The 15,599-nt window shown below is 40.2% G+C and overlaps 1 protein-coding gene across 1 annotated transcript in view; it reads right to left on the reverse strand.

The window, feature by feature from the left end:
• Positions 1–6: 6 nt before the first annotated feature.
• Positions 7–15,599, reverse strand: part of kif19 (kinesin family member 19) — a 36,517-nt gene continuing 20,924 nt past the window's right edge. Inside the window, exons 4-21 of the mRNA XM_015046106.1 lie at positions 14,027–14,137; positions 13,818–13,905; positions 12,920–13,056; positions 8,806–8,931; positions 8,530–8,724; positions 6,298–6,444; positions 5,786–5,908; positions 5,536–5,692; positions 5,243–5,417; positions 4,678–4,876; positions 4,328–4,598; positions 3,548–3,672; positions 3,286–3,449; positions 3,092–3,191; positions 2,442–2,565; positions 1,078–1,466; positions 549–720; positions 7–466 (exon numbers count right to left, since the gene is read on the reverse strand). Of these exons, the coding sequence (XP_014901592.1) occupies positions 339–466; positions 549–720; positions 1,078–1,466; positions 2,442–2,565; positions 3,092–3,191; positions 3,286–3,449; positions 3,548–3,672; positions 4,328–4,598; positions 4,678–4,876; positions 5,243–5,417; positions 5,536–5,692; positions 5,786–5,908; positions 6,298–6,444; positions 8,530–8,724; positions 8,806–8,931; positions 12,920–13,056; positions 13,818–13,905; positions 14,027–14,137 (2,931 nt within the window). The 3' untranslated portion in view covers positions 7–338. The remainder of the gene's footprint in view (positions 467–548; positions 721–1,077; positions 1,467–2,441; positions 2,566–3,091; positions 3,192–3,285; positions 3,450–3,547; positions 3,673–4,327; positions 4,599–4,677; positions 4,877–5,242; positions 5,418–5,535; positions 5,693–5,785; positions 5,909–6,297; positions 6,445–8,529; positions 8,725–8,805; positions 8,932–12,919; positions 13,057–13,817; positions 13,906–14,026; positions 14,138–15,599) is intronic.

The raw sequence follows: 15,599 nt of genomic DNA on the forward strand, positions 1-15,599 counted from the left end.
ACAGAAACAGTCACAACAAACAACTGACTTGCGTTCACAGTGAGCTTCACATCTTCGCAACTTCACCAAAACACAAGATATTCAGCACAGCAGCGGACTGAAGTGAAGACACCGCACAGGACAGAATGGGCACTGTTAATGTACAAATCTGTGGTGTCTTCAGGTAAGTGGATCTTAGTGTGGCCTCATACATGGTGGACGCAGATGACAGCACCTGTGTTAAGACATCCAGGCTTTGTCTGCTTATTGTTTGTCCTTTTCTGTCATAGTTTCTCCACTAGTCCCTAACTGTTGCCTTTCAGGCGCAGTTGGGGTAGCTTTAAGTGCTGGTGTTGAGCTCAGTGTCTGCGAGTGCGCTGGGCCCCGGTGCCTGTGGTGGTGACATAGAGAAGAGGGTGGGGCTGTCGGAGCTGAGGTCCTCTCTTCAGGTTATTAATGCTGGCTGTGGAGGACTCGGCAATTGTTCCTATGGAGACAAATGAATAAAATAAAGAGATTGAACCATAAAGAATGTCACTTTCTATCCACTAGCAAGGATGACTGGTCACCTGTATGTGTGTGATTGCTGTGGTGAGGCCTGACTTTGGCGATAGGAGGGACCCCTCTGTACTGTGGACGCACCACGGGGGCCTGGGGTTGGCCGTTAACATGAAGATGAGGGTCCGATGTGCTGTCCAGAGGACGAAACCTCTGAGCTGTGATGGCTTTGGTCTGAGGCAGCTGCATGAGAGAGAAGTGAGGAAATGTTAGGACTGAAGCAACAACTTAGATGCCAGAGCGTCGATGGTTCTCTCAGCCAAACAAACTGCCACGTGACAAGAACTGTCAAAGCTGTCGTAGAACCAATGACTGGTTTTCAATATGCAGTTCCATCATTTTGGTATTTCACTAAGTTCCAAATGTGACAATCCAAGAAGTGCATTTTGAGAGAGTAGCTTGCACTTCACGAGAATTTCAAGTAGCCAAAATCACAGCCCCTTCAAATTGGCTACGAATTTGCTCAAAATGATTTGAGACGAAAACCTTCAAAAATATTTCACACTTCACAACATTTAATAACAAATTAAAATGACTCACTGCTTGACCAGTGACCTCAAAAGATCTTGAGCGTCTTTTCTTGCGACGGGCCTCAAAGTCCACCTCGCGAGGTGTTTGGTTCTTGTTGGCAGCGTGGTGGTTGCGAGGACGTGTCCAGGTCACGTGCAGGCCCGGTCCCTCCCCTGTGCTGCTGGACAGGTTATCATCAGAGGTGGCGTGTCTCAGTTCAGGGCTCGGCTGCCTGCCGCGCCGCAAGGGTAGGCCTCTAGGGGGCCCCTCGATTAAAGAGAGGTTGCTTTTCTGCTTTTTGTGGTCTAGGGGAGAGGGGGCAGCAGGTAACCGGAGGACATCCACCTCCAGGGCTTTGGAACGTCGACGGGCTGCTTTTACCACAATGTTCTGAACCCCTTTAAGGATCTGCTGCCGTTCTGTGCAGACATGGTAAAATAAATATTTTAGGTGAGGGATAAAAATCGGAATGATTCATATGAAGTATCTTCTGCTTAGCTTTCGTTTTAAGATGTAAAATATAATTTGTGCCGGGGAAAACGCTATTTTCTGCATTTTCACACAGGAATTACCAAACAATGAGGACATAGTGATGCATTAACGTGTCTATTGGTTGGATGATTGCACTGCACTTTCATAATTTGTCACATGACAGCAATATACCTCAAAGTTTTTTATTTAGATTTTATGATAGAGCAACACAAAGAAATCCATGAATGCAGAGAAGAGTCACCACAACCTCACCGTGTTTTTATGGTGTCTTCAGGGTGTTAGTTTTCCGTCACCCATACCGTTTAATATCCAAGACAAAATGTGTTATTTTGGTGACCAGAGAACTTCCTTTCATACGTTTAATGGAAGCTGTCTTTCTCATCGTTTTTGCGAGATCCACAACTACTAGCTACCTAATGTCTTAATATTTGACGTTTTTCCTCCTGCTCAGCCCTCAACAAACATGATGCTGTTTGTCCTCTAATGCTCTCTACCAAACCTCCGGGGCCTCCCCAAAACAGCTGGATTCAAAGCAAGATTAAAATGAAGAAAAGTAGACGCTTGTCCAGTTGTTCATTTCTGAAGGCAGATGGTTAAGTAGGTTTGTGTTGCATTCACAATCTTCACCTTCTATATGTTCTGCATGTGATGTGAAGACATTTGCTTGCTGTTTTGGGACACTAAAATAAATGAAGTGACTCATGTAGCTAATCTGTCTGTCCACACTGTTATAAAAGAACAGAACAGGTAGATATTTGAGGGATTGCTGGAATAAATATGTCATGCTGTGTTTTTACCGAACAATCACTGGAAGTACTTTAATGAAGTCAAACAAACAAAAAGCTTCTCTGCAGGTATTAACATGTTCCATAATGAACACCACATCTGAAGAAGGATCTTACCATTTCGAGAAATGGTCATATCACCCCCCGCTTCGCTGCTCTCGGGTGACGAGTCCAGTTGGCTGCTGATGCTGTGGCTGAGATGGCTGTAGCTCGTGAAGCTTTCAGGAGCCAGAGGATGCAGCTGCAGACATGAGGATCAGAGGGACTCATTGCGACCAAACATTCACTGCAGTGTTACTTTTGATAATATCCGCGTCTTTCCAAAATCAAATCTTGTAGTACATTTTTACTCTGGAGATCCAAAGCTTCTTCTTAAGATTTTACAGAAAACAGAAAGAAAATCTAAAAGAGGTAAAAATCTGCGAGAGCCTAAATGAAACAGAGGGTGGTGCTGTTTAAAAAGGAAAAGAACTGGTCTGACCGCATTCACGTTTTGAATGTTCCGGAATCAATTTCTGATGTTAAACTCGCATATGATGTAGATGTAATACACAAAGATGGGAGTATATTAAGTGTTTATTTCTGTAAATTAATTTTCTTAGGAACTCTTGATGTTTATATAAATTGATGCAATATGAAACTTTCTCATTTTGAACTGAATCACTGAAATACATAACATTTTTGATAATATAATTTACTGAGCGGTACCTCTCAGGATTATTACCTGAAACAAAGCAGAGTAGCTGGTGTATAGGAATTGTCCTTACCTCTCTGTTGCCTTTCCCATTTATGTGTATCGGAGGAGGGGTCATTACAGCCGAGTTCTTTATCTGCTTGGCGTGAGGACTGCTTTTAAACACCCTGTCCCTGAGGAAGAGAAAATATGAAATCAAGTCAATGAGCAAAATGCACTTTTAAATGCATGTTATGAGTAAAGAATAAGAAAATGATCTCCTCTTACGGCTCAGCTTCAGGGAGAATTGGGGGTAAGGTGTGTCTGCGCATTCTAGCTTGACCTCGTCTGTTCTCTGCGAACATGTCGCGTAAGCTCTCCTGGTCGGAATCTACGTCCTGTGTGTAATCGCGACCTTGACCCGGCAGAGAGATCTTTGGTAAAGATCCTTCCTGCAAATTAGAATACAGAAAACGCCTTCGTAATTTGTCCTGCCAGTTTAATTCATATCTAAGCATCTTGACTAATTGATTCAACATGACACTGTCACCTTGATGGTTTGTCTGTTGGTCACCTTGTCCAAGGCTACAGCTCTCTCCAGCTTCCTCTCATCCAGCTCCCTCATGTACGCCTCATATAGTTCCTGGAGGTGCGGTGGTACAAGCAGGCTGTGCTCTAAAACATGCAGAGGGAGACATGTACATGGGTGCTATAAGCTAGTTTTATGTACAGGCATTTAAAGGGTTGCACACTCAGTACGGATGAGTAGCAGAAACTCTCACAGGATGATTTGTGAGTGCTGAAAACGAATCTTTAACAACTAACATCCCGATAAAACTGTCTTATCAAATGTCTTCTAAAGCGGACATCCACCCAGATGGTGCAGCAGTTTCGAGAAACCGAGATTATTTTCTGGCCCGAGATGAAAATTTGATTACTGGCCACTTTAAGTTGTCAAGAATAATCCTGATGGAGCTGTGTGCTTGAGGCTGAGGCTGTCTGTACCTATACAGCTGGAGGATTGATCTATGCCAGTCAACCTTGAGTCAAGAAAAAATATGTTTGGATATGGGCCCCTGTGTAGTTTTAAACATCTGGGGGTTTTCTTTCGTGTGTGTGGGCAAGTTTTTCTATTCAAGCGTATGCCATGTCGCCAATCAAGCCTTTGTGCATGAAGTCACAGGGTTGCAACTTGTAATTTCTTGTCAGGGTTAATAATCTGTGAGAAATGCACACAGCACACATGCATTTTTCAACTGACGACTGAAAAATCTTTAGACGAGTCCAACGCAAAGGTCAAACACAGCGTAATGATTTAAAAGTAAATTACCATCTATGAATTGTCTCTGTTGCTGAATGATCTCATCACATAGGTGTCTGTGCTGCTCAAAGCGCTGAACCACAAAGTTTTTCTGCCGGATGACGTTGTCTTTGATCAGAGCGTGGGACTGCATCTCCGCGTTCTCGATCTCCAGCTCGTGGACCTTGCAGAGGAGGCCGAGGACTTCGCGTTGCTCCTCTGAGCTCACCCTGCGAGGAAGGAGCTCCTCCAGGCGCCGGCCTCGATCCCGGAGCTCCAGAAACCTCTGCTCCAGTAAACCCTTCAATCAGAGGTTATTTTTAGTCAGTACGGGAGAACGTCAGAATGTATTCCAATCCTAACATTTTGAAGAAGCAAACCTTCTGCTTTTGAATCTTCTTCTGCTCGGCCATGAGGGTGAGTAGGTTTTCCCGAGCCACTGCTACCTCCCGGGTCTCTGTGCTGTCTGGGGGAGACTCTGGAGAATCCGAATCCTTCTCACTTTCGTCTTTATTGACACTTTCCTTCCTTCTTTCTGCGCGCCACTTTCTCCTGCGCTTACTCTGCTCCTGCTCCCAGCTAGGGCACATAATACATGTGTATATTGTTAGAAAGGTTTTTAGCGACAGTTGCAGTTACATGTTCTAAAGCTTCCAATGATTCTTTACTTTGAATAGACTTTCTAGTCAAGGAAATTCATAAGTAGATTTGCTTCACTGTTAACAGTTAATAACATGAAATAGCTACAGAGAAACACTTACTGTGCACTAATTATTTTAATTAAACCAGACCAGAGCAAGAATAAGAGTCTATTTAAACCCCCGAGCGGAGAATTGAGAATTATGAATATTAACTGGAAAACAGCTGCTAAAATGTGACAATCTGGATTGTTAGATTTTAAATGACAGGTGTGCTCTGCGGTGAAACAGCAGAAATCCGACTGACTCTGCAATGGTGACGAGGTGTTTAGAGGTGTCGATCTGGATCTCCATGTTGCTGTTCTCCAGCTCGATCAGACTCTTCCTGATCTTCATCTGCTGCCGGAAAGCATCCAGAAGCTGCTCCCTCAACTCGTCCATCTCTGCTCTGCTCTGCTGGCTGGAGTGGGCTTGGACCTCCGCTGAAAGACAGTGGAAATACAAAGACAAATAAAGGAAGAAAGAAACATGAACACAGTTTTCAACAGATGTTGAGTTATGTGACTTTTGTTCGTTTAAAGTCGAGACGGTCAAATTTACCCTGGACGTTTCGGATGTCAGCTCGGTCTGAGCCGACCTGCCGGCTCGCCTGCTCCGCAATCTTCTTTTTGAGCCGCTGGATTTCACAGCGGAGGTCAGAGATGATGTTTGTGTACTGAGCAATGTGGTATGACACATTTATTAGGTTCTTCTTCACCTAAAGCAAACAGTGATGGGAAACAATATGTCTGGGGAAAAAAATCCAATCCACTTCAAGGTGAGCCTTTATTAGGGCGAAATAAAAGTTTACCCGTGTTCGAATGCTTTTGGCACGGTCAGCGTACGTCAGCGTGTTTCGAGACTCCTCGAAAGCTGTAGAGGCGGGGCTAATATGGGCTATCATCACCGTTCTGCTGTTCCCACCCAATGAGTCCTGTCATTGAAATATGAGACACATTTTCGTGAATATAACAGACAGAGTGGCTTAAACATTTTTTGTGTGTTTTATAGGTCCAGTCTTAAGATTTAATACTACTAAATAATGCATTACTGTGAAGTAGAAGAAAAATTATACTTGGTTTTAAAAAATATTTTAACTAAAAATTTGAAAAGTGTGGAAAACATTTGCATTCTACTCGCCAGAGTCAATCCTCGTAGAAACACAAATGTGCCGCACACTTTTCAGATTGTTAATTTGCAGCTCACAATTCGGCACTACTTTGTCTCGGTCTATCAAAGGAGCTTGTTTGAATTCTGTGCAAATGCGTGGCGTCTTTTGCCAGGCACTGTATAAAGAAAGGAATCTTTTCTCAACTGAGGTACCTTCAGGAGGCGCGTCAACTTGCTGTCTCGATAGTTGACGTACTTGTTGCCATTTTTGTCACTCAGGGCGTTAATGCAGTTGCCCAAAGCCAGGAGGGAGCGATTGATGTGAGCTCCTTCTTTCAATCGCTGACCTCTATTCTGGGTCTGAAAGAGGCAGAGATCGATGGGTGAGAAAACCTCTGAACTCACAGGGGTTTTTATCACTTTGTCCCTGTGACGGGGGTCAGATGAAAGCTTTCAGTAGAAGGAGCTAGAGGGAGACTGGGAATAGCAAGCAACAAAAGGCATCCAACTAGTACCAGGGAGATTTTATTTATATGGTGAATGCGGTAGAGACGAAAAGTCAAAGAGAAGACCAAGACTGAACAATTTCACCTCACTTCAGTGAAACACATTTTTCTTACTGAGAGAAAAATAAGGCACATACTTCATAAATACATTTGGATTTAGCCACATTTAGATCAAACAAGGATCGTATCATATTTCAAAGCCAGAAAAACAAAAGAAGTTGTTTTGGATTTTTGAAGCATATAAGTAGTCATGAAATACTTCTCTGAAACAAAACGAGCATTTTGAGTGACGTCCTCCAAAACAGGAAGGCGCTACCAAATACATTGCATCTGAAACTGCAGGGTGAGTCTGAAAAGCCCTCACTATAATCACAGAGCTTGACAGACCTTCATAACTCAAATAAACAGATGTCTGGCTGCTTATTTGTAAGGAAAGTAAAAAGGATTCAGTGAACCCCTTTCCAATAAAAATATTCTAAGCAGGAAAATGGTAATAGATCAGTGCAAGTAAAATGGTGAAAGGAACAGTCTCCGGACTAGAAATTTGGAATTAAAAGGAGAAATAACTCAAACCTGAGGGATGTGAGCACACTGTCCCAGCCTTGACTGGAATAAAGCTAACAGCCAGCCCACCGAAACATCAACAAGGCTTGTCTATGAGCTTGAAGTTTCATCTAAAAAAAAATGTTTCTTTTACAGATAAATTTGCTTTGACTTTTTTGTTTTCTCCGTTTCTGTGCAAAATGACAGAGAAGGCTTGGTCTGTTTCGTCTGGGTTCTGAATCTCCCTTCCACTGATCGCAAATGTAACATCTGCTAAGGTCTCTTTTTGGAGCCAAGTAACATGTTGTTGAGGAGAAACTAAAGGTAGATAAGCTTAGAGTGTTTGAGTGGAGTGACTGTCGGTGTTCTAGGGGAAACACTTTGTATTAAATCAGCCTGGATGACGGGCAGCAACTTTAACAATAATTTGGAGTCCTGTTTGTGGTCGAGGAAGCCTGCAGAACATACAACGAGGATCTCATGCAGGACATCGTGACCGACATCGCCTGCAGGAGGGGATCGGACTAAACGAGAGGATTTACTTCACTTTCGGGATCTAAAAGAATGAGAGATTAATTTTTTTTATCATAAAGTTGTTGCAAAATGTACTAGGTAATATCGGATCATGTAATTCTACATTATGGGAGTTGGCCCCTCAACTGTGATGTTGCTAAGATTGAACGAGAAATTACAACAGCCAAGCAATAAAAAGAATAATTACTAGCTGTTACAGCTGCCCAATAAATTTGATGAAATGGACGTATTAAAGATTATGAAATGGAAGTCAGAGTTTTCCCAGTCACTGGGAAAACTCTGAAGTATGATTCACATAAGTGTAATCAAAGTTGACACTACTGATATATGCATTTAATAATCTGAGTGGTTCATGCAGCGTTTTGCAAAGACCACCAGAAAATAGTGCATTACTTTTTTCACACAATTGGTAGAATTCATGTTTTTTTTTTTTTTTTTCTGGAGGGAGATTAAGGAGGAAATCTGAATAATGGGAAAATAATACAACACTTTTCATATATTGTATATAAAAAATATCCAAATGTAAAAAATTATCCTTTTACTTGTGATCATTTATTACACAAATCCCAGTAAAATCCATTGACCCTTGTCGGTGTAACTTCAGAAACTTTGAAGGCTATGAGTACTTTTGCAAGGCACTGTAGTCTCCCTCATAAAATGATGTTCATCTTGAAAAGTGAAATTGCAAAATAAGCCAACGTTAAGGGGAGTCTCCGGTTTAGATGTAGAAGCGATGTAGAAGCGTATGCTACGCATACTAAGCATGTTCAATCACATTCAAAGAGTAGAAGGACCTTGAATTTTGAACTTAACGTTATCAAAAGATATCTAAATACAAGCACAAAGCGACAAATCTATCCACCTGAGCAGCTCTTTCTGAGCCGGCGAGGTCAATCATGAAAAGCCGAGCGAAGCGGACCTCCTGCAAAACGTCACGACAACGGCTCTGCTGCTTGACGGCAACCTGCAGCACAGCGTGGGAGCGAGACGATGTCTGATTAGCGGCCGTTGGCTCCTGCGTGCGCTGCTTGTTGCCCTTCATTAGCAACTCCATGATCTGAGGAGACACGAGTGAGGCAGTCAGGAGTGTTCGTAGCTTTTTAACCGTGCGATGAAACCGCACAGGGCATCCTCTCACCTCCTGGGCGTTGATGGTCGACACTTCTGTGATGCCTGCAACCTGAATCACACCCTTAGAGTCTTCTCTTAGATCCAAGAAACCTGAAGATGGGTTCAGCAGGTCTCTGATCATCTCATTGTAGATCTGTAAATATATAGATAGAAATATAAAACATTCTTCAGACAGGATTAATCAGTTGGAATGTGTACATGTAATAAGAATACAATAAGCATTTTTTTCCCCTGCAATTCAATTCAATAACAAAACTCAAATTAATTGCTGGTACACACAAAAATGGACTACTACTGTTATTTTTTAAGCATATGGTGTAGCTGGTTTAATACTACTATATAGAATAGTAATTTAAAAAGATTGATAATCTCAAAAATCAAACAAAAAATAATAATTATCTCTGAGGGGAATGAATCCATAACACATTCAAAGAAGTGATCAAATTCTGCATATTTATCCCGGTGGAAATTTACTCCGCATCAAATTACTTACACCTGGAGCACATATTTTATAATCAAATATTTCGATAAACAAGGCCAAACGCAATAGCAAGCTGTACCAGTATTTCTGCGAACTGGTAGAAGAGGATAAAATGGTTTCTTTCTTTAATATAAATGTTTAAAATATAATCCACGTTGGTTTAAGGTTTTAATATCATTAAACAATTCCTTAGTGTCTCTCTTGAGATTAAAGGCATAGTTTGAATGGCATAAAATTAGATATTTATGATTAAGTTTGAAAAGAGAGTTTGGGAAAACGAAAACAGAGAAGAGAAGTTTTCAAGTAACGTTGGACATCTAAAGATGTGAACCAGAACATCCAGAGTTAGAACAGAAAAGTATCATTTTTTTGTGACTCATTAAGTTAGTTAGAGAGAAAATGTAAACAAACTACCACTATTGAAAAAAAAAAAAAAAATTTCCTGGATGGAACTATTTTTCCATTCAAGGCTCCAGACAAGAAAAAAGACAACCAATAAAACCAGAGCGACTAACAACATACTTATATATAACAATAACAACTACAAAACCACTGAAAAGGACATGGGACAAGTTAAAACAAGATGTACCAAACAATTTTTGGAAAAATTTGTCATTAGCTGAAAGTCTTAAACATCAAAATTGAGAGGAATTAGTGATTTAATTATTTTTTTTCTCTATATAACGTATTGTATCATGTCAGGGTTTTCTTTTTTTTTATCAGAATGGAGTTACTGACAAAAATCAACAGTTCAAATATATCCTGGATCCAGGTATGATATTATCACACCAGTGTAAGAACATTTGGGACAATGATAAAATAATTTAAACCTTTCAAGACACATTCAGTTGAAAGCTGAAACAAGATCCTGAAAAGTGACCACAGGATGACAGCCAGAAATTTTAGGACAAACTTACTGCCAAACTCAGTCTTAGCCAAAAGCATACTATAGCAGTATGCTGTCATTCACACTGACGTCTTAATATTGGCTATGTTTTTATTTTACTTCCCCAACTCTCACTTCAGATAGAGCGTAAAAGAGTTTGGGGTATAACGTGATGCTACCAGCTCTGAAAGATGTGCTCAGCAGACAACTTAGAAGTTTAAATCGGGTACCAGATATTGCATTCTGAAATAAATGAGGAAGAACTGTAGGATGTATTGGTGCGTTCCTGTGCATGTGCTGTAGTGATTGCACACGTGACAGAAAACGAGATCCAAACAAGAGAAGCAACAGACGTGTGCACTTTGCTCAATTCGTCCATAAAATGCCATTTAACCTCTTCGCTATGAGGCGGCGGCACTAACAGATTGCTCCCTGGAAACAGCAAACACACACGTCACACACGCAGTCATTTGAGGATTCAAAGTTGCAAAACGAATGCAGGTCAGAAAGCTTGTTCTACATGCAGTTTCTGACATTTTGATGGAAAAGAATTTCACTCCCACCCACTCAAAGAGAAACTAAAAAGCTACGCAGCAATAAATTTGTCCCTCAGTGTTCATAATGACAGCGGCTGGCAGTGAAAACAAAAGCCGCAATTTTGGTGCCAAATGCAAAAACCCCTCCAATAGGTTGAAATTGTGCGAGACAAGTGCTTTATTTGTGCCACTTTGATTTTCAGTTGAAAGCTGACTGCTCTTAGTGTTAGACTTTGTCATTAAGGTACTTTTGCTACTCCAATTTATTCTTGACAGCCAGAGAATGGAGCAAATTCTGTTGATACTCTACAGTAAACATGGCTTCGTTATAAATCTAGTTAGTATTCCATACCTGCTTCCTCAGACAGAATCAAACAGACCTCCAGACTCTGTACGAACGGATTGAAGTGATCGAGGACAAGTAGATGATGGAGAAACAAATAAAGACGCTCCAGACATCTGAAATCTCTCGGGCTTGTCAAAAGCCTGTCTAGCAAGTCGCCAGGGTCTTTCACAAGCCTTGAAAATGACATTCACTTGTGTTCAGTCAATATCTGTTATGAAGCTGTTGGACGTATTGGGTTGGATAAGCAATCAAGACCAATTTTGTACAGACCAAACAATACATTTATAGTAACTTTTACTAAAAGAAGGCAGGGTTAAGATCAGCATTATTATGGAAATTATTTTTCATGACAAAAAGTCAAAGTGTAACAACAGGCCAAACTCAGGTTTTTGATTATGTTTAGTTCCTTAAAATGTAAAAGAATAAAGCTTTCATCCGATACATGGGAATAACCATGACGCATTTTAAATCCCACCCGTACTATTACACTGAATATAACTATTAGTAATTAAGATTTTCTAAATGCCTGACTTAATTTTAGGGTCAAGTTTGGTAATAAAGTTAAAACTTTAAAAGACAACCCAAGATAAATTGATGACACACTTTACTCTTACCTAACTGTCAAGTTATGCTGCCTCTCAGGGCGGAACTTTACGTGCTGTTCCACAGTAAGCTTGTTACTCGGTTGGACAGTGTTTTTGGTTCGGTAAGTGCAGGTTGTTGAATTATTGTGTTCAGCATTTCTTCTTGAAAACAGTTGCACGCTGATTCAACTCTCAGAAGGACAGATGATGCAGTGCTTTTGCCACATCTTGACAGCGATTTTGTATTTTTTCTTGTTATCCTTTTCACAGAGAATGCAGGTGTTCCCAAACTAAATGGGAAGGATATCTCCATCTGGAGCCCGGATATTCATTCAAGTTCTGAGGCCTGCACTTAGATATTCTCAACACTGGAAAAATACTGAATTTAGCAAAAAAAAAAAAAAAAAAAAAAAAGAAAAAAACAATTTTTAAAGGGAGTCTATTGAAGAGTTTTGGATTTATCTTAATGTTTTAAATATTTGTGTCATTTGGGCAAGTCGGTTTTTATGTGTTTCTCAAAACTTCATCTAGATTCATTGAGAGACTTCTTCGTATTTCTTGGAAATCCATGTTGCACTAATCCTACAAACTGGTATTTGGAACTGCACTTAAGGGACTAGTATATAACTAATGCTTTTTTTTTGGCATTGCTTAACAAATAAAAATCGTTTAGGAAAGGTTTTGGGAAATGTTCAGAACACCAAATATAGCTCTTCATTGACAGAAGAGAGAAAAAAGCAAAAGAAAAAGAAATGCAATAAACTCTTGCATTTGAAAGGGTCTTTTTATCTTCTTCAGTGCTTATGCCGGAAAATAAGAGACCACTCACAGCATTGCAAAGTTATACCTCTATGACACAAATGAACCAGCTTCATTGTATCTGGTGCTGTTAAGGGAACTAAGTTGAGCTGTTCCTGCTTGTCTTTAATGAGGTGTGAAGCTGAGTCCAGCAGGCACACAGAAAAATGAGCATAATCAGTCCCCAGATTCATCCACAGCTAATTACCCACAGACAAACCGAGGCAAAAAGGGGAGAAAAAAAACTGTTCAAAGGCACAAGATGACAGAAACAGCAGTTCAGCAAAAGCAACACAAAGAGTAAAACACTTAGTGTTCAAAGTTGGACATCAAGGACATTGTTTTGATCATATTTAAGCTTGTAATGATAGCAAAACATTTACAGTTTTTCATAGCATTTATACTATGTGGGTTAAAACAAATATATGTAAGTTGATGGTTGTAAAATGGAAGTAATGTTTCTGAACTTCCTTGCAGATAAAGGACTTACCTCTAGGTAGGACATTGAGACGCTGTACAGCATGTCATCACTAGTCTCCTCGATGGCACGAAACAAGTCATTCAGTGTGCGAACGTAGATTCCTGGCTCTTTGTCAGTGCCTAGCATGGTGTATGTCTTCCCACAACCTGAAACAAAGCAGGACATTTTATTTGTTAAGTGCTAAGAGCAGTTCTTCCCAACTTGTTCTTGTTCTTGAGAAGAACAAGAACAAGTTGGGAAGAACCCAAGAACAAGAACAAGGGAAAAAAAGGGATTTAAGCTCAAGCAATTATTGATTAGTTTACTCCACAATATGTATATTAAAGGGTATTATGCAGATTGTGGGCTCCAAGGAGCACAAAGAAATTAATGTTGCTTTGAAAATATCTAATCATTTTTTCTGGCACAGGAAGATTTGCAAGCTTAATGCTTAAAGGGGAGTATTATGTATTTTTCTAGACACACAGTGCCATTTTATAGCACAATCAAGTAACTACGTTAGCTTCAGTTGTATCTGATGCCTTTAAATTGGCTCATGTCTCTTTAAGACGTTAAAGTTTTTTAACTTTAACAAGTTTACTGTTGCATATTGACTTATTTTCGCTAAAAGGTTGCTATTTGAATATCTTCCCTAGCTCAACTAGTCTTTGCCAGCCTAAAAAGTCTTTGTAAGCCTTTTACTTCCACTACAGGCGAAGCATGACTCATTTTCTCATTATACCTTTGCTGAATACAAAAAAAAATAGCTCTCCAAAAGGTTTCACTTCATCTTCCAGCGAGGGTGCTGACTAATTCAGGCTGATGGCATAGTGAGGGTCAGCATAATAATACATGTGCTTCGAGAATAACGGCCTAGATGTCTGGCTAGGTCTTGTTGAACACACACAGACAAGAGTTAAACACAAACCTGTGGGTCCATAGGCAAACACCGTGGCATTGTAGCCTGATATGAGGCCTTCAATGAGCCCTTTGGTTGTAGCGCGGTAAACCTCTTCCTGCAAATGGGGAGGAAACCAAGAAGAAATAATGATAGGAACAAAAACACATTAAAATGTTGCTAATTTATTTGAGCTTTACTCAGCTTATGATTCAGGTGAACTCTCTTCTCTAACTAACCTGACTAGCCGAGAAGTCGAATGCCACGTCAAACATGTAAGTCTTCTCCCTGGAGCGGTTGGCACGCAGGATGTCATCTGGATCTTCCATAGGGTCCATCAGAACCACCATCTAATAATAATGAGGAATGAAAAAGACTCAGTGAGTGTGGTGTCAAAGCCCACTTTGACATCTGGGTGCCTAATTATCCTTGATGGCGTGTGTCTTTGTCAGTTACACTGTAATGCTGAGCTAATGAGCAAGTTTGATCTTAATTTACTAAACTAATCATTGAAAATTATGTCACAGGAATTGTCATGGATGAATGGATGGCTGACTAAAACATTTAGATGATAGGATGCATACTATCATCTAAATGATAGATGATATCATTTAGATGATGTCATCTAAATGATATCATATTACCTTTTTCTATATTAGTTAGACCACATTCTACACTTTCCAGACTGAATAGGAATGCTGAATAGATCTCAGTGTAAACATGAAACTTCAAAAGCACGTCTATAGTGGAGAGTGAAAGGGCCAGTTATTTTCAATGACAGATTTTTTTCCCAGATGTTCTAGTGAATCGCTTTGTATATGGTGTAAATATGTAAACGTCAATGAGACTGCAATGAGTCGCGGTACTTAACACAGTCATCAGCAACAGCTGTCTTAATGGTTCGCAACTCATTTGCTTGGAAGATTGCAAATGTGATTAGTTCCTCCAAAAGTACAAACAAGTGCATTCAATTTTCAGTAAATTCAGTCACTGTTGGGTTTTTTTTTTCAGTTTAATAGAGGTACTCGACAGTCTCTAAGTAAACCCCCTGAGTACAGACATCACAAATTACTCTTTCACTAATCAAAAGTTATCTTTCTGATCACGCTGGAAGGATGTTGAATAAAAATGAAAGAACAAATAGAAGGACAGGGCTTAACAAACAGGACAAATTGTTATTTCTGCAGTTTCCCATGATTAAAAAGGTTTTGAAACCACAGTAAATGTCACATATAACCGTATTTTACAGAAAGAACAGAGAAATCTTATAAAACAAATAAATTGCAAATAGGCATTCCCTTTTTTTCTGATCAAATAACAAAGTTATACACATTATGACCTACGGCCTTTCAAAAACAAAAGAAAACTGAATGTCAAACAAAAGTAAAAAAGCATCCTTGTGTCAGACACAGCCTCGACAGCACTGGCACACAGCATGTATGCGATTATGAAGAAAATGAAATGTCAAGTTGTTCTGATTGTGCTGCTTGACAGAGCCTTTGTCTAATACGGAACCTTTTGTTTTCTCGCCTCTGAAAGCTGCGCACCAGAGAAGTGCACTACATATCCAACAAATAAATAAATAAAAAGTGTTGATCAATGTCTGTCAGAGTAGGTGCAAGTGAGATGGAAATATTACAGTTAATGGAAGAAACTGCCCTTCACGTGGCGTATGATGGACAACAGGGCCAATAAAAAGAAGGAAGCCTTCTGTCCTCACTTTAGATGCTGCAGAACGATGGGGCAGCTGGGACTTCACCTGGTGTGATTAGCTGGTCAGCTTTGTTCAGCAGCAGACCCCGAGAGTCCTCG

Source organism: Poecilia latipinna, unplaced genomic scaffold (genome assembly GCF_001443285.1).
Source record: "Poecilia latipinna isolate Pla-1442-1.1 unplaced genomic scaffold, P_latipinna-1.0 Scaffold764, whole genome shotgun sequence".
Classification (NCBI taxonomy): domain Eukaryota; kingdom Metazoa; phylum Chordata; class Actinopteri; order Cyprinodontiformes; family Poeciliidae; genus Poecilia; species Poecilia latipinna.